The sequence below is a fragment of the Polyergus mexicanus genome, unplaced genomic scaffold, assembly GCF_030449975.1.
Source record: "Polyergus mexicanus isolate NDT 795.1 unplaced genomic scaffold, iyPolMexi1.0 SCAF_4, whole genome shotgun sequence".
Lineage (NCBI taxonomy): Eukaryota > Metazoa > Arthropoda > Insecta > Hymenoptera > Formicidae > Polyergus > Polyergus mexicanus.
The window spans coordinates 7,974,355-7,999,437 of record NW_027223324.1 but is presented as its reverse complement, the minus strand read 5'-3'; the positions used below and the strand labels follow the sequence as shown (position 1 = coordinate 7,999,437).

The 25,083-nt window shown below is 36.4% G+C and overlaps 2 protein-coding genes across 10 annotated transcripts in view; one reads left to right on the top strand and one right to left on the bottom strand.

Moving 5' to 3' along the window:
* Positions 1–13,117, top strand: part of Trpgamma (Transient receptor potential cation channel gamma) — an 83,336-nt gene extending 70,219 nt beyond the window's left edge. For 4 of the 6 annotated variants that reach the window (XM_070294799.1, XM_070294804.1, XM_070294801.1 and 1 more), the window contains 12 exons: positions 123–293; positions 737–971; positions 2,950–3,070; positions 3,829–4,113; positions 4,768–4,901; positions 4,986–5,115; positions 5,417–5,612; positions 5,929–6,123; positions 7,105–7,330; positions 8,263–8,670; positions 9,174–9,671; positions 9,848–13,117. In XM_070294799.1, the coding sequence (XP_070150900.1) occupies positions 123–293; positions 737–971; positions 2,950–3,070; positions 3,829–4,113; positions 4,768–4,901; positions 4,986–5,115; positions 5,417–5,612; positions 5,929–6,123; positions 7,105–7,330; positions 8,263–8,670; positions 9,174–9,671; positions 9,848–10,014 (2,766 nt within the window). In that variant the 3' untranslated portion in view covers positions 10,015–13,117. The remainder of the gene's footprint in view (positions 1–122; positions 294–736; positions 972–2,949; positions 3,071–3,828; positions 4,114–4,767; positions 4,902–4,985; positions 5,116–5,416; positions 5,613–5,928; positions 6,124–7,104; positions 7,331–8,262; positions 8,671–9,173; positions 9,672–9,847) is intronic. The other 2 variants (XM_070294803.1, XM_070294802.1) reach the window with 2 other exon arrangements.
* A 313-nt stretch (positions 13,118–13,430) lies between these two features.
* Fat-spondin (extracellular matrix protein f-spondin) lies at positions 13,431–24,705 on the bottom strand. 4 transcript variants are annotated; one of them, XM_070294805.1, is made up of 12 exons: positions 24,616–24,705; positions 18,732–18,922; positions 18,428–18,609; positions 18,120–18,311; positions 17,518–17,804; positions 16,837–17,240; positions 15,571–15,742; positions 15,108–15,360; positions 14,842–15,025; positions 14,468–14,631; positions 14,214–14,396; positions 13,431–14,038 (listed from the first exon to the last, which is right to left on the bottom strand). In XM_070294805.1, the coding sequence occupies exons 2-12, from the start codon at positions 18,910–18,912 to the stop codon at positions 13,952–13,954; spliced, it is 2,289 nt and encodes a 762-aa protein (XP_070150906.1). In that variant the 5' UTR covers positions 18,913–18,922; positions 24,616–24,705; the 3' UTR covers positions 13,431–13,951. The 4 variants fall into 4 exon arrangements, with proteins under 4 accessions (XP_070150906.1, XP_070150909.1, XP_070150907.1 ...); XM_070294808.1 differs by lacking the exon at positions 24,616–24,705 and adding an exon at positions 24,559–24,613; XM_070294806.1 differs by lacking the exon at positions 24,616–24,705 and adding an exon at positions 22,723–22,949.
* Positions 24,706–25,083: the final 378 nt, after the last annotated feature.

The window sequence follows — 25,083 nt, the reverse complement described above, 5'->3', positions numbered from 1 at the left end:
AATTCTCTCGAAATTAGGAGAATTATTTTTAACGATCTTACGAAATTGAATGCTTTGGAGAAAACACGCGTTTTCGAAATTGCGTTACGACGTACTTGTATCGGCAATGCATGTGATTTAAGGAGCTTCGAAGACAGTGCCAAGATTTCGCGACAGCTTTGCTGGACCACACTAGAAGTTCCTACGAGCTTGAAGTCCTGCTGAATCACGACCCAACGGGACCAGCTTTTGAACACGGAGAGAGGATGCACCTTAATCGCTTAAAATTAGCCATTAAGCTGAGACAAAAAAAGGTATACTTAAATTTGAACGAAAGAGACAAACTTTATAAATTTTCAATTACATTTCATTATAGAAAAGATATAGAAGAAAGATATAGAAAGATATAGGATTCATTTTTTTTTTTTCGTTTTTTCAAACGATCACAATTATTTCAAATCGAATGTGCGGAAAGATCTTCTACTTCAAACACATGTAAGATGTCTAACAATTATATCATCAATCTCTCGCTCAATTGCAACTTTCGAAATATTGAGGGATAATTGAGCTTCAATTAAACAGTGATTCAATTAAGACAGAGACCGAGGACGTTCGTTAATTTAATGTTATAATTAGGAACGACAATTTGAACAGTAATTGCAGCTTATACTCTGATTGCGCGAGTATTACCGTCTTTCTCTCCCAGTCACGTGACCGGAAGCTGTCGGTCAATATCGCGTTACCTGGTTATTTTCAGTTCGTGGCGCATCCTAACGTACAGCAGCTACTGGCATCGATCTGGTACGAGGGCCTGCCGGGATTCCGAAGGAAGAATATGTTTCTCCAGGCGCTTGAGATCGTTAGGATTGGCGTCCTATTCCCGTTTTTTAGCGTGGCGTACATCATCGCACCCCACAGTATGGTCGGTCAGACCATGAGAAAGCCATTCATCAAATTCATCTGTAACTCCGCGTCGTATTTCACTTTTTTATGTGAGTATATTTTCACAATTAAATTGTAACGTAACTTAACTTTAATCGGATAAAATCTAAACTTTTATGAGTTGCAATTTTTTAAACTGTACGCAAAGTTCTGTTTATTAATTCATTAATTATATTGATAAAAGCAGAGATGAAAAATCTTCACGCTGACGCGTGCGAAACGGATGAAACGCTCTAATAACAGATCAGGCATTTTACAATCGGAGTAGTTTCTTGTCACGCTTTAAATCTAACCACTTGGCACGACATCCGGCCGTAACCTGCCATTTCCTAGATTGTTCAACCACACTTGATCAACGTGACCCAAATATCCGGTTCATTCCGGAAATATCAGTGGCACCGCTGAATCAGCTCGATACCTATCGCCAATTCTTATAAACATCTCCCTTATTCTTGGTCCGTTTTACAGCTGGAAACCGCATTCAATTCCAAAGCTGATGCGTGAAATTGTTTCTAGTCTCAATCGAAATAACTGCTTTCCAATCGAAATTGGCTCGAATAATTTCATCGCGACGCAATATTTGATCTCGAAATCAATAGCGTTATTCGATTTGCGATGCCGGGAAAGAGTCAATATTGAAGCCAATATACATATTGTATGTATGATTTCGCATATTAACTACGTATCTTGCAGCGATCGATTTTGAAATCGAAATATGTGCGCATTCCATTTAATAAAGCGATTTAAAATGATTCGTGTCGCTAAAGCAATTAACGTGTCAAGTATCAAGATTATTTTTATTTTTTTAATAATTTTGTTTTCCCCTCCGGTACTTCGTTAATTTGTAAAGCAATCAAATATTCGCGCGATCACGCTAAATATCATACTAATGAGCAAATATGTAATCTCGCCGGGAAATTTTCACGATGCTAACGAAACATGAATCTTACTTTTGCGAACAGCTCCATTTCCCCTCCATTAAGGAAGGATTAAGAAAAATTATTCGATTGAACATAATTTTATCTGGTTCAGTGTGCGCACAAACGAACATATATTTATGGATCGTTGCGTCTAAAATATCGATTTTATATCGACAATTTTTAGACAATTTCGAAGCAACGAAATAAATGCAATCAAGACAATGTGTTTTACATTAATGTGTTTTGCATTAATATTCTTCTTATATGTGTAAAATACTACACTATTTTTGCAATACCATATACTTTAAAATCATCTAATAAAATCGCACCATTAAAAATTCTCCACTAATTTATTATAACTTGAGAAATTGCAAATTATTTTGTGAAAATTAAAGCATACTTGTTTAAGAGAACTGTGTTATTTTACTAATAATGCGTAATACGTCTGATTATTAATAAACGTTTATCTTATAAGCTTTTCAAGTCCGATGTTTCATACGTAATTGGCCAAATAATTTCATGTAATTTAACGATATTCAATATGACTCATTCTGCGGAAGTATTCAAAAAGGAGAGTGACACGTATCGCGAGCAGCATTTCCTACGACGTATTTAACTTTCCGGCACGTTGGCAGATCAAACACCTACGTAGCGAACGTCAAACAGTTTACAAATACCTTTCGGTGCCGCTACCAATAATAGTGATGCACTAATATGTGAAATTCAGGCGGTTAAGAAGCGTTATTGCCCCGAGATTAATTGCATACTCGATCAGAAACGATACATCCTTGGCTTGGCTTTCAATATCACTTAATTATACAGGATGTTTCTCTCTATTTTATCTGGGAAAATTTTAATAGCAGATTCTTTAACGAACTTGGAGTGATTTGTTTATGGAAATAAGAGAAGCTATTCTTTATTCTTCACAGCTCTTTTTAATTTGCGATAGAAATATTTGTGATATTAAATCTCATCTTAAACCAAAGACCTACTTCAGATTTTAATCAGACGAGAAACACGATTTATTATTCTTATCTATTATCTCTGTTCCGACGTGAAGAGTTATGAATTTTTAACAATGAAGTTGCGCTTAATTTTGCTTGCGCAGTCATGTTAATTCTGGCTAGTCAGCGGATAGAAAACGTAATCGATAATTGGATGGGACACGATATCGTGGAAAGTGAACCAGCGCCGACGAAACGTGGTGCCGCACCAACGGTCGTGGAATGGTAAGACTTTTTTTCAATTTTATCCTCATTTTCATATTGCATATTATTAACGCTTTAAACTCGAAAGTTCGAGTTCCTTATTTTCGTTAAAAATATAATAGGGAGAAAAATCTTTTACGCGAAAAGTACAAGCAATTTTAATAGTAAGTTGTGAAAAGCAAGAAACGTAAGAAATAAGAAGAATGTAGAGTAAGAAAAACCAGGTAAAATCCGTTTAATATCTACCGCTTACGATACTGTCCGTTCGTGCGGAAGACGATAATATGGAACGTAAAAGCGTTACGTGTAGTAAGTCGGTGGTAAACGAGGATGAAGCTCCGGAGACACGTGCAATCTCGAGGGGCCTTTTCCTCACAGTGAGATCGAAATGAGAGACTCAAGATCTGTCATATTGCAAATTTATCTTCACCTCATGTCAGGATTGCTTTTGCATTGGTAATTTGGCGTGTTATTAATACGTTATTGCTAACTGTACGAATAATTAATAAATAAAAGCGCAAATAATTATACAATAATAAAAAGATAAAAAAAAAACAGGAAAAATATTGAGAAATTACAGAGGCGTTGAGAGAAACTCCATATAGATTCCGAGCAATCAATCGAGTTGAAAGACTCGGCGTTGAGTGTAATAAATTGCGTGGTTTTTTTTTTGTTTGTTCTCTCTTTCCTCTTCCCCTTCTTTGTCTTTTTCTCTTTGTCTCTCTCTCTCTCGGAGAAACTAAGATCGAAACGAAGTGACAGAATGCGATGCACCGTAGGATTATATTGGCCTGGGTATCGGGGTTGATCTGGTCGGAGGTGAAGCAGTTGTGGGATGTGGGCCTGGAGGAGTACGTGAACGACATGTGGAATGTGATCGACTTCATAACGAACTCGCTGTACGTAGCCACAGTCGCGCTCAGAGTGGTAGCTTACTATAGGGTGCAAAAGGAGAACGAGGGCAAGGGACCGGGTGAACTGATCGAGCTCCAGCGCGAGGAGTGGGACACTTGGGATCCGATGCTCATCTCCGAGGGCCTCTTCTCCGCCGCCAACATCTTCAGGTAATAAATTGTTCGAGCGCTCGGAGATTTTATTGCCATGAAGTTTAGAATAAAAGGATCGCGCGATAAACTTAAAGTTAAAACAAACATTAAGTTAATATCTTTTTAGCTCTGTGTAAAATCTCTTTAGTAAAAATATTTATAAAATGTTAAAATTTTTTTATTTATCAGCAATAAAACTAATAAATAATATTGCGATATTTTTCAAATTTATTTTACACAATCTATAAATTTCGATACAATTATGCAGAATTCCATTTCCACTTTTATATCGTGTAATAGAAAAAAATATTAGCAGAAATAAAATGCACACATACAATATTAGGATGTGTGGCATATAAAGATATAAGTAAATTTCTATCTTAAATTTTGTCAAAAATTATAACTCGTGGAAATATGGACTATTTAGAGAGAGAGAGGAGTTTTGATTTCGCAATTTTGGAATTTATATAGCTAATACATTGCATTTAAAGTGGATTTTGAATGCGAATAATCACTGCATCGTACCTAGAATGCGAACGAATTTTTAATTGCATTGGAAAGTCGTGCAGCAATGTGTGCAATATTATACGATATAACGGAAAAGTGGATAAAATTAATATAGGAAACTATTAACTATTCGAAATTAAAACAACAAACAATGTTACGTTGTAGCTCGTTAAAGCTCGTCTACATATTCTCTGTGAATCCTCACCTCGGTCCGCTGCAAGTGTCTCTGTCGAGAATGGTCGTGGACATCATGAAATTCTTTTTTCTCTATGTGCTGGTTCTCTTCGCTTTCTCGTGCGGTAAATAAAATAAAAGAATCATACGATAAGATACACTCACATTTTACAGAAGAAATATTAACGTAAAAACGCATCGCTTGTTAGGTCTCAATCAACTTCTTTGGTATTACGCCGATATGGAGAAGAAGCGATGCCCCACGGCGATGGCGAATTCGCCCAATGCTAACGTTACTACCGATTCCAACGCGTGCATCGTTTGGCGTCGATTCGCAAAGTATTCAGCGACAATCTTTTTAAATAAATATTTGCGTGTCTTATGAAAAAATATATAGAGAATTTTTAAAAATTCAATTTCCATGCAAATTCTCAAAGTGAGAAAAAAAAAGAAAAGAAAAAGAATTCTATATTTTAGTCCAGAAATTGGATGTTAGAATTATGTAAAAGTATTCTATATTTAAAAAGTATCCTATATTTTGCAATTGAATTTTTTAAATTATTTCGTTTCTATCATATTTTTAAATTTATTTTTAACGAGATATATATATATATATATATGACAAAGATTTTCGCGGTAGTTTGTTCGAGACGATACAAACGCTCTTCTGGGCGGTTTTCGGGTTGGTGGATCTCGAGAGCTTCGAATTGGACGGCATCAAAGTGTTCACTAGATTCTGGGGTATGTTGATGTTTGGCACGTACTCGGTCATCAACATCGTCGTCCTCCTGAATCTCCTAATCGCCATGATGAATCATTCTTATCAGTTAATCTCGGTAAGTGTATCCCGTCTTTTCTACGAATCACCTCGACTTTATATCTATGACAAGGTCTCCTGTCATACAAGTTACAAGAACTTTGGAGAGAAATGGAGAAAATGAGAGAAACTGTAATGAATCGCTAACTTTTTAGTCGCGTTAAATACGAAAGCGACACTTACTCGCTTTCATGACAATTAACGAAAATGAATGCGAGATCCTGAAAGTACTAGAACGATAAAAATAACGACTGCGAAACGTACCATATTTTTTGCGTTTATATTATAATTAGCCGAAGCTAATTAGCGCGGTAATTCAGTGTACTCGTAATTAGGAACGCGCCGACATCGAGTGGAAATTCGCGAGGAGCAAACTCTGGATCAGCTATTTCGAGGAAGGTGGAACCGTCCCACCGCCGTTTAACATAATACCGACCCCGAAGAGCGCCTGGTACATCGTACAATGGATATATCGGAAGTGCTGTGGACACAGCAGGGCGGCCAAGAAGGAACACATGCGCACGATTAGGGTAAAGGAGAATTTGCAGAATTTTCGAATACTTAGAATAGGAGCTGTGACGCTTCTCGTAGTCTTAGCGATAAGATTCTCTGAAGATTCGATCTTTTTGCGTGTGATTTTTGAACCTGGATCTCTTATCTCTCACGTAATGCAGAGCACGTTGTGAAATAAAATGTCGATAGACATATTGCGAGAGGTTCAGTTCGGAGAGAGTATAGAAAGATGTTGAGAAATGCATGTTATCGTAAGAAATCTTCTGCAAATTTCTCTTCGGAGCTACTACGGCCTTATGTTTAGATTTTTAAATTTGGTCCTTAGATATGAGAAAAGTTGATATTTAGAGCGGAATTTTGAATATCAGGAGAGAAGTTTTCACATTTTTTTAAGAACTTGTAGGGGATATTAAATCCATGGCAGAGTTTTGTCATTATTAGTCACAACACGTTCTGCATATTTATATGTAGATCCAGCTTAGAGTTATTATACAGACTTTCCCAGACTCGTTAATTTTTATCTATCGATTCTGTGGTTGAAAGATTTGAAGGTTGTTTTTCATGAAAATAACGAAGATTCGTAACATCTTATATTATGAACGATTAAAGATAGAAGGATCTTCCTAACAATATTTAAAGTAATTTTTCTCCAAAACTTTATTTTCGTGAAAATTTTATATAAAAGATTTTATTTTACATTTTTTCCTTAATTTTACACAGAGATTCATTTCCTTTTTGATTGTATACAATATTATATACTCGATTCTGCATAATATTAATATATATAATACCTTTTAAAAGAAAAATCGAAAATAACTTATGGGATGACGCTTGACATTTTCGTTGAAAGAAGATCGAATACGCATTACTCAAAGAGTTCAATTAATACAATAGCTTGACAAATCTGGGACACTATGTAAAGCGTATCGTAAAATGTGCACTTTGTAACGAAAACTTGTGACGCTGAAAGGTTTCGATTTCTGTTTCTCTTGTCTCAGCGAAAAGTCAAGCAGGCCTCCGAGCGAGACTTTAGGTATCAGAGTATCATGAGAAATTTGGTAAGACGATACGTCACCGTCGAACAACGCAAGGCGGAAAATGAGGGTGTCACGGAGGACGACGTGAACGAGATCAAACAGGACATTAGTGCATTTCGCTTCGAGCTCATCGAGATACTCAAGAATTCCGGCATGAATACGTCCACTGCAGCGAGCAGCGGTACCGGTAGGTCATATACAGATATTCGGCATGAAACGCACCGATTTATTTCCCCATAGTTTTTGCCGATGTAAAAATGTATTGTGCCCGTATAACGATCAGTAAGTATCGATTTTGTTTAATAAACAAATTTGTTTAGAGATTTGGAACATTTTTATCGCGAGATTTGATTTTACAATTAAACAACTTGTTTCGAATTCTAAGATAAAGGTTCATTCGACACGGTAACGAACGAATGTGTCATCGAATTAACAACAAGAATCACATACTGTGACCGATAGCGCGCAATTCCTGGTAAATATCCAGAAATCGTTAATCGCGTCGCGCGATTAACGTTGAAACTTCAAATTTAATTTCGCAATTGTGCTCGCACAAATGCCGGTCATCATTTTACTCATAGCAACACTCGCATTAGTCATCCAAACGAGAATTCCCCCTTGTAATTCGAAAATTAAAGAAGGCGCTATTAATCACTTAGAGTTTCAGAGCTAATTACCGTAATTAAGGATCCAACTGCTGTTCAGATATCGCGCCGCTTTGAATCTCTGATTATTCGTAACGAGAAAATCTATGTGACCCGTAATAAATTTTAAACGAGTATAAATAATATCTACGTTACAATTACCTAATATTACCTAATTTTTATTCTTTATTTTTAATCGTGACAATGTAAACGTAAAATTTTTATCGCAATATAATATATAATATATTGTGTCGAAAACTTTATTACCGCTTAAAAACTCTAGTAGGTTTTAGAAGGTGTAAATTTTCAACGATTTTCTCTCTGTTTTATTACATTATTTTATTTTAAGTCTGAACATAACACATATATCGCACTCATCTGGCCTTGCATTGTAATTTACATCCTTTATTTACATTATGTATTATTGAATATAGCTACGTAAATAGATGTCTAAATTTCTTTAAGTTTTTCGTAGATTGCTTGGTTCGTCGATTTTCTGTTTGTCCCGTAGACGGTTGCCTTAAAGAGATGTCCATAGGTGCGGGTGGCAAGAAGAATCGTCAGAAGGAGCGGCGTTTGATGAAGGGTTTCAACATCGCGCCTCAGCCAGGCGGAAGCGGCACTCTACCGCCCGTGGCCGAGTTCATCGCATCTCTTCAACAAGTACAGCACGAGAACTCTCATCAAGACCTATTTGGCTCGACTCTAAGCGGCATATTCGGACCGGGCGTAAAGAAGAGCCCGCATCATACCAGCACTAATAGCGTGCCCGGACTGGCCACCGGGCCTCAACAAATTCGCGGCACTAGAAGTAGCTCTCGGAAGAAGCGCTGGGGCACTCTAATCGAGGCTGCGAAAGTCGGAAGAGTCTCTAGACTGATCGGTAAGTCGATTAATTCTCGCATTAATATTTTCATTAATAATAATTAAGCAGTATAGATTAATACGACCCTCATGCGACGTGACCTTCTTATTTATCTTTCGAACGAGTACGTAACTGTAAAGTTGAGATTTTATCTTTATTAGAATACGAAACATGATATAAAATTTTTTATATTTTATCAATTGAAATTGCAAAAAAGTATTTAAAAAAATAAATAAAGACCATTTATTATCGTTAAAACGTCTTATTGAAGATTATTCGTTCTCTTCTCTCATCTTCGATTTATTTAGTAATTTAATATTTTAATTAAGTATTTTAGTTAAGTTTGTCAATGTTATTAAGACTCTTAATTCGACATTTTGTTGCGTAAATTTTACGTTTCGACGATATTATTAGAAACGCTTATTACTTTATCTCTTTGTGCTCTCTAGAGTAAAATGGAATGATAATAATAGAGTGAATTTATAATTAGACGAAAGTTGTTTTTTTTCTTCTCTTCCCAGGTAGATCTCGTTCGGAGGACTCGGTGTATTCGCCGGCGTCCGAGGACGGTGGGTCGCGTTCTGAGGGCTCGTCGGATTCAAAATCCTCTTTGGAAGCGGCAAGTCACGACGTACAAAGTACGCAGCATCCCCATCACTCTCACTCTCATCACGCGCATCATCACGAGGCGCATCACGTGTTCAGCCATGGCCTGGGTCCGGCTTTGGCCGCCCTGAGGAGGAAGCGCAAAAAGTTCTCAACCTCGAGATCATCCACACCCGCGATGACCAGCAGCACCAACACGAACCCCCCGGATTCGAGCGCGATGCACTCGGTCGCCACCGTCCTGGCGTCCAGGGTCTGCTCCAAGAAGCAGCTGCAACGCGCCAGCAGCGTACCAACTCGAGGACCCGAAATAACGCCGCAATCATCGATAACGTCTCGACGACACGAAGCCACGCAGAGTCAGCAGCCCAGTTTCGACGTCATCGAGATCCCTAGCATCAGCGAACAGCAAAGTGAGTCGATATTATTACGCGCGCGCGTTAATTTTATTAAATTTAACTTCTTTATAAAAATTTTTTTAATATTCATAAAAGTTAAAGCGTCTTTTTTGCGCGTTGAAATTTTTAATTTTTATAGAGAGAGATAGAAAAAGAGAATTTCTTGCGACGTGATTGTCATTATTTTGCAGATATTGTCAGGGCGGTACCATTGACACCATCGACTACCGAAGAGAGCGTGGCGGCGAACGTCTCGACGTCGAAGTTCACGGCGAGGCGAAACGGATCGGCGACGCAGCTGCGTCTTCCCGGCATCGAGCCGATTTCCGGCCACGACGTATCCACCGGCTGGCTCTGAGGAAACCGACGTGTCGCCGGGCTGCGGCGGCCGATCAGCTGACACAGGAAACATCAGTCGAAACTCAGCTTCGGGCTTCGTTTTCAACGGCCATGAGGCTAGAACGACGCCGACGACGATCGTACGATACACGCACGCATGCGACACGATCCTCTCGACGTCGTCAGACGCACAATGATGCCTTTCTCGCGACATGACATGCCAATGCCGATTAAACGTAAGAGCGACATCGGAAATCTCTAAGAAAAACCCATCCTCCCCAGTCTTCTTCCTTCACCTGAATGAAGCATCCTTTTAATATGAGCTTTCTTCTAATCATACACTCTCAGAAAGGATTTCTGATAACGAGACAAAAAATATTCTTGACATATTTAATCGTATCGCAATCTTATGCGGTATAAAAATAAAACAATTTTAAAATTAAATCAATAATTCCTTTTCTTCTCTCTCCAATTAAATAAGATTGTCTTACTATCTTGAGACAAGAGTAACATATACAAATCTAAGCTTATATATTCTTGCATTTAGAATAACTTGATGTTAGCGTCACAATAATCGGCGCGAAACCGATACGCGGTGGCGTTACTAGGCATTTTATTCTAGATTTAAGAATTTTCCATTTAAGATTAAAATATTCCTTTTTCAATAATAAATATGATTGTCGCTATATCGATCCTATTTTATGATAGATTGAAGAGTAATAGCATTAGATCCGGAAATCTTTTCTGTGGGTGTACGATGTCCTATAGTGAGGTAATGAATTGAAAAAATTATTATTCTATTTATTAAATAATTTATTTGCATTATATATATATATATATATATATATTCTATACATTTTACTTATGTGAAGGATTCAATGATTATTCGGATAAGTTTTTTATTTATGTTTTTATTTCTATTTTGTTTTTTATTTTAAAAGTATTAAATGTAGAAGTTACACACATAAAAACGTGTTTAGCGTTATTTATTGTTTAATTATTTTAAAATTAGTGAGGACCATGAAATATCATATGTATATGTACGATTGATCGCATATTACGCGATTTCTTGTTTTACGCGATCGCGGGATTCCGCGTGATTACTTTAAGCGACGATCGATGGTAAATTATACTGAGGATTATTACTATTACTATTACTATTACTGCCAGAACGCGGAAATGGCATACGTGGATCGGCAACAAATAGTCTAGTCAACACTAGTCAGTCAGAAGATCTCGTAACAGAAAAGTGAAAAAAAAAAAACAACTATTACATTATTGAGTTAACTTCGAGAGACGACGAATTACGTTATGTCAAACAGAAATAGCGAATAAAGTTAAATCGTATCTTCAGAGAGCTGGTCTACTGAAGAATGAAACTTGTAGCCTCCTAGCTCCATTCGAGCGATTGTTTCTTGGGCAATTTATTTCTTCTGTATATATACCTCACAGACTCACTCTAGTTACGAACTAATCGATACAATCATTGCCAACGGAGAATTTTTATTATTTTTTATTCTACAATAGTTTAGCAAACGGTTACACACAGACGGTGTGTGCGTGCGTGCGTGTGTGTATATATATATATATATATATATATATATATATATATATATATATATACAATATATGTCAAGAGAATTGATTATGTAATCATTCTTCCACAAGATGCGCAATAAATGGCGCGAGAAAGAGAGAAAGTTGGATCCTTAAAGTTACATGTCTGCAAAGTTTCAGTCAAAAGCAGTCGTAATCCCAAATTTTCCAACAAATTGATCTTTAATGATCCAGTGCGTACTCTCCGTTTACATTAAGATTTACAAATAGCTACAAAATCTTTCGTTAATCGTCGAAATCGATTTTTGAATTTTTCGCGAGACATAAAAGAGCAGGAAGAAACCGCACGACCAAAGAACACACGATAGTACATAGTCGAGTAATGGCCTAAAAGAAAACAAGAGTCCTAGATATTACGTACTACTTCTAGATATTACATGTACGTTATATATACGTTATTAATAATAATTATTATTATTGTTAATGTGTTAAACGAATCGCGCGATCAGTACCACAGGTAAGTCCTCGAGAAGCGAATCGCCTTAAGCGCACTGTCCAATCGCTCGCTTCGTCCCCCTATCCATCATCGATCTTCCCGTGGTCACGATAGCGCCAAAAAGAGATATAGTCATTATTAAAAATGCTATATATCTACCAAGAACGAATCTCTAATTGTCTATTATATTTATTTTAGAACAACATTATTTTAAATAAAGTATTTAAAATAAAATAGCATTAATAGAATTTGAATAAATTAAATGTGACAAAAGAAATAAAATTTTATAAAAGAAAGAATTAGAGTTGTAAAGAATTTAAAATTGTGTAACATTGCATGGTGTAAAAAATAATAAAAGGATACCACATTACTTGATAAAACGAATATACTATTTATACAGCCTTGATAAGACGATAAGATAAAGTGACGATTTGGCGCTCTTGGTAGATGTATAATGATTTAGTCATCCTACTTACGTGTATTATTTATATACGAGATTATTAATGTAACTGTATGAAGCTAGATCTCCAGAGTTGATGGTAAGTAGCGAATGTTTGTCGTGGAAGTAAAGGAGAGATATCTTCAAATAACGCATAAGCGGAACCAATTGATTTTAATAAATACGAGATAAAGCTCAGAATTATTTGAATAATGAGAATCCTGCGAATCCGATCGAATTTTTTCACAATTACAGATGTAATAATGAGATTCTTCTATCCGTATACAACCACATATACAGCCACATGTGATTTCGCATGCGAAATCGCGGAAAAATAATGGAAAACCGTCGTAGCGGGCAAAAGCTTTCGAAATTCTTGAGAAACTCGGATATCTTGGATGTTTTCCAAGCGCCCATCGCAACTCAAAGTCCATAATGAATTATGGGCGCATGAATCATGATGTCGAAGCGTAATGATAATAAGCACAATATGCCTTAGGCGTTGCGCTTGTTATTAATCGCTCGAATGAACGTATGTTGCTCGAGGTGAGTTTCGCAATGTAATTGCAAAAAAGATTGAATAACGCGAAAAACGAGATGAATCGGATATATTATAACTCAGGATTTAATTTTAATTGCTTTTTCTATATGTATACATATTTATATGATATAATATTAATAAGTTTTTTGTCAAATACAGAGAAAAGATTTTTTTTTTTTTTTTAACTTTCTTCCACTTAGTGACAATGCCATAAATATTTAATACTATAGTTAACCGTTTGACTTGTGATATTAATTTGCTGCAATGTAAAACGATGAACTTTGATTAAATAGATGCACGAGAAATCATTATCCGACATGAAGCGATTAAAATTCGATAGGAATTAGCAGAGAACAATACCGACACGGAATGACCATTAATAAAATATCATTTATTCTGATAATTCGTTTATTCTGCACCTAACATTTTGTAGCAAATGTAAAATGCTTAATAACGCGATTAATTTAAAAAAAAAATAGGCAGTACACACCAGCAGTAAAGGAAACCGTAACACAATAATATAACATCGATATTCTATAAAAACATTGATTAATATTAATCCTGGAATGTTCAATGTGGATCAGTAGGCCATATATTATTATAAACGATAAACGTGATGATCGAAGAGATGATCAATGATTTTAGTAATTCAATCTTTTTACAAATTATATTTCTTTACTATGTAGTTGTAAAAAAAATGGAGAACAGGGCACAAAAAATCCATTCATGCTCTCATATTATATAATGGATTAGCTCATACGTTCTAAGATTAACAATTCTTTTAGAGAGAGATTTATCTCTCTATGAATAGAATTAAAATTATCTCTTTGATATAGATCTTTTTTCTCTATATAAATCTTTAAAATATATTTTTGTTATATACTAAATTAAATGCCATTGAATATATAAAGTTTCTTCCCAACTCATATTTCTTCACAAGGTGCGAGCTCGCAGCGATAACGACGATGCAATTTTTTCGGGCAAGGACGGCCACCATTTGCAGCTTCTCGCTAATTGCAAAGAGAACATTATGAGAATAGGAGAAAAGTCACAACATAAAATGTTATAATAATATTAATATTAATAATATTGTTTTATATATTAATATTATGTTCGCAGCAGTTATGAAATTTCAGTAAATTGCGATTAACACGCCCGTAATTATCCAAGATTCATTAGTCTCACCTCGATGATACGGTAACTCGTTGCGCGTCCGACGCCGCAAGTGACACTACACGGTGACCAATTTGACCAACGCGTCACCACACAATCCACGGGGGGAGCGAAAGGTGGATTAAGCGATTCGCTAGATACTTGATCTCGGTTTACGGTTTCATTAAAAGACTGACCGGTAAGAGCAGCTCGTACCTGTAAAGCGACGAAAATTTTAATGACATCTCGATATTGCGCTTATATTCGATAAATCTTTTCGCGCTTACGATGCCGCACGTGTTGCCGCACTCGTCCGCAGTTAGGAAATTATTTCGGTTGCCGCGACACCCGCCGTATGCAAAGGGCGCGCACATCAATTTCTGCGGGTTGAAGGCCCATCTCTGGAAGTAGCCCCTGCACGGGCCGGGATCTGCCTCCTCCATGCACACGACTGTATAAAAAGATATGTGACATATATTTCAAAATTTAATAATTGTATGGAGAAACGTCTTTCTCTCTCCATATACAAATGTCAAAATTAATAATTTCATTTTTATATTACAAAAAAAAAAAAAAAAAAAATCTCTTAATTTTTCCTCTTCTTCTCCCTCTCTCTCAGTGTAACATATTGAAATTGTTTTATATTTTTAATATATTGTACCTTTTGCCGTTGCCATGTCAAATGTACAATCCGCTTGGACGAGGCACGGCCGTTGCTGAATCAATTCCACGCGCGAGGAGCAATCCGTCTGCAGAGACGGATCGACCATCAGCAATCTGGTCCTCAATTTCACACCCTTGCCGCAGGAAGCGCTACACGGTGACCAATCGGACCAGTCCGTCACCTTAAATCATCCATCATTAACTGTTATCGTTAAATTATACAGCAAAAATTTGTCTCATATGCAAACGAGTTGAACCGCGTACTCTGCAGACAGGATCGATCTGCTCTTCCGTTCCCGTCAAACAAGATGGCTCCATACACTTGTCCTTCTCGACGAGCGACACGAGCGAGCACCGTTTACGGCCACGACGATCGCGGAATCTCCTCGTACGCATTTTCACCCCTATTCCGCATGTATTCGAACATTCGGACCATTCGCTCCACTCGGTGGTCTCGCAAAATGGATCGCCACTGCTTCGCGACGAAACCACGTCGTCATCGCTTTCCTCCTCGCCCCTAAAAAATAACTCGAGTATAACACATCACTGATCGCATACATTTATGGTACGCGAGGATGAAATTTATTCGACAAATGCACAATCGACATCTGTAAAATGGTCGCGCGGCTTAATTTTTACGAAGAGTATTATCAATGTTCTTTTTTTTTTTTTAATCTTTACGAAGATAAGGTGGTATACTGTTCGCTTGAATTGCGAATATACTCACGAGCATTCTGCGATAGATGCGACGCACATCTCCTTCGAGACCAGTTGTCTATTACAATTGAACATGGCGGCTTTCTCCGGCATTCTATATGATCTTGTACGCATCCTTAGGCCTTTACCGCAGGTCACTGAACACGAGGACCATGGCGAGTAATCCGTCGTTTGGCACTCGGCTTAAAAATCAGAGCAGGATAAAGCTAAATCGTACTTTTCCATCATACTTTAAGAGTAAACTCAATATCTTTTTTTAATAATCGACGATACCATTAAAAAAAGATATACCATATATCTCATACAATAATTCTCTAAGAAGAAAAAATAACTGATTAAATCGCTTTAAAAAAAAAAATTGGTTATTAAATACATTTATACAGGGTGTCCCATTTTAATCTCCTCAGGCAAATATCTCAAAAACCAAGCCCGGAAGAGAAAAATGTTTCAGACAAAAGTTGTTTGGTTTCGAGAGGTCCCATAAGATGGTACCATTGGTTTGACCTTGGAAAATCATTTGAAGGTCGTGTGAAGGTCAACTTTAAAATCTTAAATGGAAACCCCCATTTTTTATTTAGTATTCTTGTAGCTGACATCGAGAGCTTTCCAAAACACTATAATAAAGTATTTAAATACTTTTTGAGTTATTTTATATTTTAATCTGACATATTTTGATATAAAAAATAAAATATTTTGTAAAATATTCAGTTTTCGATAATCTTACCGTAATACTTTTACATACAGAATAATGAGACAAATTAATTAGTACCAAAAAAAACAAATAATTGTTTAAAAAAATACATTGTAAATAATTTTCTTAAAAACAATTTTTTTTTTATACTAATTGATTTGTCTCATTATTCTGTACATGGAAGTATTACGGTAAGATTATCAAAAACTAAATATTTTACGAGATATTTAATTTTTTATATGTAAATATGTCAGATTAAAATATAAAATAACTCAAAAAGTACTTAATGAAAAAATACTTTATTATAGTGTTTTGGAAAGCTCTCGATGTCAGCTACAAGAATACTAAATAAAAAATGGGGGTTTTTATTTAAGATTTTAAAGTTGACCTTCACACGATCTTCAAATGATTTTCCAAGGTCAAATCATTGTCACCATCTTATGGCTCCCTCGAAACCAAACAACTTTTGTCTGAAACATTTTTTTCTTCCGGGCTTGGTTTTTGAGATATTTGCCTGAGGAGATTAAAATGGGACACCCTGTATATATATATATATATATATTGTATATCACGAGACATGCTTACGTCTTGATGTGTCCTCGGTATTCTCGGCCACTTCTAATTCAGCCACTTGCTGCTGCAAAAGCTCCTCGCTGCATTCGCGCGGGATGATCTTTTCTCGATTTAAGTACAGTCGGGCCAACGGATGCATCGGTCTACCAGACGGATCGTAGAACGGAGATCGCGGGTCTTCCGGATAGGAGGTCGTTATGGGCTTCATCTTCTCGCGCGGTTTTGTCTCGGAATTCGGCGACATGTAACTAATGCCGTTATCAGTACCGGCGTCCCAAGGATAAAGATCGATTATCATGCTTTTCGCCCATGTGCAATCCTTCTGACAAAGATTTAGTTTGCTCACTCCTACCACCCAGTCAGGAGACGGACCTAGCATAGAGGCCACTGAGAGAAGATAATGTCTTCGATCCATTCTGAAAAGTCGTCGAGAAATCAAATAAAGTTTAACGAAAGAATCTATTAACGATTATTATTGATAATAAGATGGAACGGGATATGACGCATTAAAATATTTGGAAATTTTTTTAAATTGCTTTTCACAGTAGAAATATTCAAAAATTATCCAGAAATGTCTTGATCCAATTATCTGAGTATTAAGAAAAGAGATCAGAATGTCTTACATACATTATCAGAATTAATATGAAGAGAATTTCAAGATTTCGAAAAATATATATTTTACAAGACAATTACCTAAAACTTGTCGTCGTATTGGAATTGACATTAGGATACCAAAGACCGGCAGCCTTAATAAGTGTCCTGAGATGTCTAGAATTTTCTCGTAATTCTGCTTCGACGCCTGTCGCGGAGCCCCATTCGGCCAGTTGTCGAAAACCGTCTGTCGCGATGTGATCTCTGCCCCAGAAGGAAAACTTTGGCTCGTGAGATGCGCCGATTACGTCACTGAAATGGGTCAACCAGGCGGAAAAAGGGAAGTCTTTCGGATGCGTTGTGTTCGACCAAATGCCCTCCATAGTTAACTGAAAAATCGTGATTCGACAAGATACTTGAAATGATTGCGGCGACACGTTTTTACTCGCTTGTTATCTTAACTTTCGCGAATCGTACGAATTAAAAATTAAAGAATAGTATCATTCACAAATTTTGAAGAATGTTAATTATTAATACCGCTAATGTATTCCATCTTTTTTTTTTCAAACAATTGAATTGTTGGAAATCTTTTTTAATTCTGTAAAATCCAACGAGTTAAAAATATTTATTGCAGTAAATTATTATTAAAAAATTAATACAGCACATAATCTTCGTCGAGCTTTTCAAGTGACTCTATATCTCACCGAATACTTGGCTTCATCGCAGGCACAGCATCTAGTCTCGTTTGAATTTTCACCTTTTGTGCCTGTCGACTCGCAAACTATCTTGGAAAGAGCACCATCTTCAGCGTACCATCGTATGTTGTTCTCCAAAATCATTGCGGTAAAGATAACGCATCCGGAGCCGGTCGGTGGTGCTCGCCACATCACCTGAATCTGTTAAAAAAAAAAAAGTATTTATCGCCGATTTTTATAATATAAGTACAAATTATTAATTAGACGAAAAGTGAAGCAAATTAATTTTTTTTTTTTTTTCTAAAGAAGCCTTGTACCTCTGATTTCGGGAAATCGGTCGTTTCGGAGATCGTGTTAACGCAATCCTCGTCAAAAGTGGTCAAGGAATCCGGAAACAGTTGGAAATAACCGACATGTGCCGAAGAAGTCGGCAAGTACGAAGAGTGCACCGTGAGAGTGAAGCGTGTAAATTGTTGCAATCTCTCGTGCGTTCGCGATCCTGAAATTTCGTATTTTCATAACAGCAGCATTTCAGGATCAAACCACAATATAAAGATCTTCACGATACTATGTATCTTTTTATTTCCAACTTACTAGATTAAAAAAAAAAAAAAATCAAACCTTGCAGGCTAATTATATGAATTGCATCGGGAATGTATTCGTTTGTCTCCCCGCTGATAAGAATCCTATAACCACCGTCGCCTTGTGTTCTATTTGCGGAAGTTTGTCCTACTGTCGGTCGCATGGGACATCCGGCGTGAGTCACGGCGATGAGACACACCGTTAATAGTAAGAATAACATTTTGAGAAATCTAAAACAAACGTATATTAATATCATAACATCCAATATTTGTATTCTCAATCTTTGACATATTACAAAAGCTCTGGTCTATTATAATCATTATTATTAGACGGTTATATGACGCCAATTAAATCGTTCACGCGTGAAATTTTTAATACGAGAATCACATTCCGGCAAATTGTCCTTGAGTTCAACGCCTCGCTTGCTCAGCCAAGAAAATTGCTGTAATTGATGACGCCGCGAAACCGAGCGAATCCCAGCTGATCTGTTAAGTGTCATCATTGTTAGAATTCGTTTGCCGAAAACGAACGCGCACATCGTCAAGCCTGAATACTCAAATTTCTCTCTCGATCGTTATTGTTAGATTCGATAGATCGCCACAGGAATACCTTGTGCCAGATAGGATCACAAAGTGGCGATGAATAATCGCGAGCGGATTGCAAATCGTGAATCGCAATTTCGTAATTATACGAGCGGAGAACGGAGATTGTGACACGAATGAATCGCGCGATCCGACAATATTCTCGGATTATTAGTCGACGGCAAGTCAAGAGAAATGGTAAAAAAATTTATATAAGTTTTTCTCGAATGAAAATATAATTTAAATTTTTTATACTTTTGAAAATAGAATCGACATTCTCATATTTGATATAAGAACTGTGACGATTTTATTCGAGGCTCAGTTCTGTTATTCTTTTTTTCATAAATCACTTGCGATTAAATTCTTAACAATATTTTTGAAATTAAGATGGTGCGAGTTCAACGACATAATATAATAGCTATTGCATACGCTATTCGTCGCTAACAATACCCGATTTTCGCAACGACAATGAAAAAGAATTTTTTTTTGCCTCGCGGAAAAGAGATCGTGGAAATATTAATTATTGTTTATCACGAGATTTTCCCATAAGTCTCAATTTCCGCGAAACAAAAGAGAGGATAATCATAATTACGTTTCAATATTTTTTACACTCGAGAAACGCTCTACAAATTTTTCTTCTTTCTTTCTTCGCTCGCCTAACGATCGCATGACGTGACCGCCTTTGTGCATAAGCCCGTGAAATGATTATGATAATCAATGCGATCGCGTGCGAGAAATTAAACTGCTTTCGTGATCGTGATTCGTGTTAAAATGTACAATCGTTTACAACCTGTTATTACTATAATTAATAAACGCCTTTGCAGATGTTAGACATAACTTTCACAGCAGAAACATCACCAAGAAAGCTAGAAAAAGATACGGCTACCACAAGAATTACATACTATCTCTATAAATTGTTAAAAGATACACGAGATAAATACGAAAACAAAATTGTAAAAGAGAATATAATAAATATAGAAAATAATTTTATACAAAAGTTATGTAATGCACAATTGATGAAGATAGAAATTAATTTGAAAAAGTTTAATTAACAGTGAATCAAAGAAAAATTCGCAAATGATAAACGTGTTAAAATAAAAAATAAAAAAAAAACAGATTTGCAAATTTCTCTTATCCCGAACAATTTCGAGATCCTAAGGCACGTGCGGAGAAGAAACGCGTGTCCGCGTCCGGGACGTCAATTATTTGCATCGGATGCGGTCGAATAGCTGGGAACTGGGTCGAGACCGCTGTCAATCCGCTCCAACCGGCTTTCGAGAACGACGTTCACGGTGGCACGTAGGTAGGTGTAGGTTTCTAGAACGCTAGTCGGCGAGGTAGAAGCAAGACGAGAAGGACAGAGACGGAAATTGCAGTATGCGAAAGACGCATCTCGTGATCTGGCACGTGTTCGCGAATTTATCACGTTCCGATAGCAGAAGCAGTTGACTCTATCGTGGCGTGCAGGGTGTGCAAAAAGTATAAAATACGCGTTTCTCTGAAAATGTTAATGATAATAAACGACGCAACATAATACATAACGTAAGAAGGTATGTCAAAGAGATCGCGAAAGTAAAGACTTCTCGCATGTATCGAGCGCTTAACGTATATAATCTTCACGATAAAATCAATCGTTACTGCATACGATTTTCATTTTTTCCAGCAATACTAAAATAAATAAGAAAATCGTTTGTTGATGACAAATGTGTTTTCCCGCGAGAGAGAGAGAGAAAGAGGAAAATTTAATTTATTCGATATCTGTCGCGCGCAGTTTTAGTCTTCTTGTTTTTTTTTTTTTTTTTTTACGTGCACTTCGTAATCAACATGATAATAATCTCTCACCGGTTTCACTCTGGGAACGTTCGTATTAATTAATCGTGAATTTCGCGTTGATCGGCCCGAAAACTATCGAGACGAGTCGGCGGCGTTGCTTCGCGTGTACACACGCGTGAAAACTGATGCATACATGACGCACAGTCAAACTCGTACCTCGTACCCTCAATCGTACATCCCTACCCACAACTGCGCACGTGGGTGAGTTGACGCGTGTCACGATGCGCTCTGCAATTGGCAGAATAATTAAATATTAAAAGCACGATTATTACACGCGATATACTCGAGTGCGTTTCATTTAGCAAACTAAGAAAGTATCAAACCATCTATGAAAAATATGTCTATTAAATAACAATATATATGTATTGTTTTCTATATAATATATTTGATATTATGTATGCGTTTCTAGCATATGATAAGATTTCTCAAATTACTACAATATATTTTCTCATAGATAACGATACGCGAAGCGTATTCATTTCATTTTGCCGTATTCTGTTTAATTGTGTTTTGTTATAAATGCGTGTGGTAAATTATTCATACTTTTATTTCTTGCAATATTGCTAGCGTACATCGAAGTTTTTTATCATAAATGTCTATATTAATTTCTACTTTTATTTTCTAACAGATCTTCTCGATTATTATGCGCAGATAACGATTTCTGCAATCCGCTATCTTCATTCGATCATATCTCATCTCTTTAACAAGTTATATTTATCATAAATCTGCATATTGAATAAAAAAAAAAAAAAAAATTTATTTTTATTTCTTACAATATTAGCACGATGAGATTTTATATTACATCAACTTTTCAATAAATTATTTATATCTATTATATATAAATATATGTAATTATAATTAATTTGTATCTGTAATTTTTGCTTTATTTTTAAAACATTTCAAGAAATTCTACAATATATTATTTTATCTTTCTCTTGTTTTACCGTTATATCTTTGTTATGATAACTGACGTGGTTCTATTTATTTACATAAGTCGCAGCGCTCGACTTAATTATATCTTGCTATTAGGAATAATTATGCGGGCACACGAGCCATTGTTTTACGACAATCTGTATTCGTTGTCCGTATGACCATCTTGGCTATCTTTTCAAATCTAACGAGCCATAATACAAACAAACATAATAATTTGATCTCGCATAGCTTTTCCATGATTCATTAATATAGTTTCGTTAAAATTATTTTCATTTACGCGTGACTGAATCGGATTGGTTTGATCGATTTATTATGTTTGAGTACGCACGCTTTTGCGTGACGATCATATACATTCGCCGAAACAGTCATTTCATAAACGAATTAAATTAATGATTTATATGCAAAGTTTAAAAGTTTTAACACTTGCGAAGGGTTCGGGAGCTATTTTCAACACGATATCACCCACGGAAATTGGATTCGTTAATTAACTATAAATCCGGCGCGTTGACACACGTTAACGCTTATATGAATTCATACTATTTCATGGTGGGCGATAATCGATATTGCCCTGTACTTATTTTATTATTGCCGTCTCGTTTAATTTTCTTTCATTCTCTTAAACAATAAACACCGTTGAACGTTCGTCAATTAAACCCGTCGCCATCTCAATATGCATACTTTACCGTGCTATTTCCGGTTCGTCTTCGTTTGTTCGTTCGACACGAAGCGCGTTTGTTCACTTTGCGATGACAGAAACACAAGCGAATGATAAATTTCAAAAGACTTTACATCCGTACTGTCGGCGAAGGAGAAAGCGGAAACTCGCGCGAATTATCGAGTGGATCCCCCGCTGAACATAATTCAATGGAATGGCAGAATATCGCTGAGCGCAGCTTCTTTTATTATGCCGTTAATCCTTTCGCAGAACTGATGCTTCGCGCTTAAGGCAAAATCTGATTTGTTTATGTCCGATTGGTTAACAGTCACGACGCGATAACGAGTAATCGGATCGTCGAATTGAACTGTTAATGAGAATTTCCGTTGAATTTGATCTCATTTGATATATATATATATATATATATATATATATATATCCTTCTTAAATCTTATTTAAATGAAGGGTAAACTAATTAGAGTTAGGTAGATAGTTTCCGGAGAAACTTAATACTATTTGTAAGAAAAAAATTGTAAATTTTATAATAGGGGTAGAGCAATAATAACTGCAAAAAAAATTGTATAAAACTGAATATTAACGCAATACAAATTTTAATATTTTAATATTAACGATAAATATAAGTATGTTATTTGCATATACCAGGTATATAAATATGAAACCAGAATTTGCCCATAGCTGGCCCTAGCTGTCAATGTAGTTACCGTCAAACCGCGTCATTGGCGCCATTTTCTTCTTTTGACATCTGATAAAGATTTTCAACTCACAACGATACAAGTTTCATACAACAGCATAGTTTTTAATAGCGTTGAACATGTCGAATTTTGTGCGTGGAAACTACGATTTGCGGACAGCATTGATTTTCTGTTACCATTTGAAGAAAACTGCTGCAGAATCGCATCGAATGCTTGTCGAAGCTTACGGTGAGCATGCTCTTGGTAAATCACAGTGCTTTGAGTGGTTTAAAAAATTCAAAAGTGGCGATTTTGACGTGAGAAACGAAGAACGTGGAAGACCACCGAAAAAGTTTGAAGACAGCGAATTGCAAACATTGTTGGATGAGGATGACGCTCAAACGCAACAACAACTCGATTTGAATCAAGCTTTGCGTGAAAAACGACCAAAATGTCAAAAAAGGCAACGCAAAGTGATTTTGCTTCATGATAATGCACAGCAAAACCGGTCAAGGAAACGATTGAGGCGTTTAGTTGGGAAATACTTTCGCATGCGGCTTACTCGCCAGACTTGGCTCCATCCGATTACTACTTATTTGCATCGATGGGACACGCACTTGCCGAGCAGCGCTTCACTTCTTACGAAAATGTACGAAAATGGCTCGATGACTGGTTTGCCTCAAAGGAGCAACAGTTTTTTTGGCGTGGCATCCACATATTGTCAGAGAGATGGGAAAAATGTATAGCTAGCAATGGGCAATACTTGGAATAAAATATTTTTTATCATTTTCATACAATAAACGTGTATTTTCTATACAAAAATTCCGGTTTTATATTTATATACCTGGTAGAGCATTTGAGCAAGTAGATCGAAAAAAGTGTGCGAATATATTAAAGAGATATTAGAGGGAATGCGTGCCAAGATCTGCAATTTAAATTTTATAATGTTAACCGTATCGAAATTGCAATATATTTATAATAAATTTCCATAATATTAATCAATATTATTAATCGCAATACACAGTTAATTACATCGCGATCAGCTCGAGGCGTACGAGAGTCTCATTTGAATTTAATGCACGAGAAAGATCAACGTGTTTGCGCGAGCACGCGGCAGGTTAATTACGCAACTGCATTTTAATAATGAACCGATTAGTCACAGACTCACTTACGCGAGGCATTCTCAGCGCGTTGTACGTGCCGATCGTGAAGATCGCGTAGGTACTCACCGGCGGACTCGAGATGCTTGTAAATCTTCTCGCTAATCAAATCGATGACGAAGATGAATATATTATACGCGTCGTATACTCGGTCTCGAGTTGACTGGCAATATTCTGGAGGTTTTATCGAGAGTCACGGGGTCAATTTTAGGTCACTCGGTATCGTTTCAGGCTACAACGCTTTCGAGATAACGCGAAAACGTTCACGATAAACATTCATATAGCACGTTTGAAAACACGCAATCTTTATATAATACAAATCATATAAAATTTAATTCTCTCCCGTCTTTCTACGGGTTTTTTTTTTATTTTACTTTTTTATCAGATTTAGTAATCGTCGGTATCAAGGAGAAACTTCAACTTTTCTCAAAGCAATTCTTCTCCTACATTGGTCGGTCTTTATTTTACTCTCTTTATCTTTATTCGCCTATTTTACTCTACGCAAACTCTTGGCAAACATAAATACGATCGTGTTGG

What these genes read in the sequence shown, in the direction of transcription:
- Fat-spondin (XM_070294805.1), bottom strand. Translation starts at nt 18,912, where the DNA reads ATGTTATTCTTACTATTAACGGTGTGTCTCATCGCCGTGACTCACGCC. An exon ending in GCATCTATCGCAGAATGCTC is followed by an intron (nt 15,361 to 15,570) that starts GTGAGTATATTC and finishes GTTATTTTTTAG; the next exon opens with GGGCGAGGAGGAAAGCGATG. An exon ending in GCGGCAACACGTGCGGCATC is followed by an intron (nt 14,397 to 14,467) that starts GTAAGCGCGAAA and finishes GTCGCTTTACAG; the next exon opens with GTACGAGCTGCTCTTACCGG.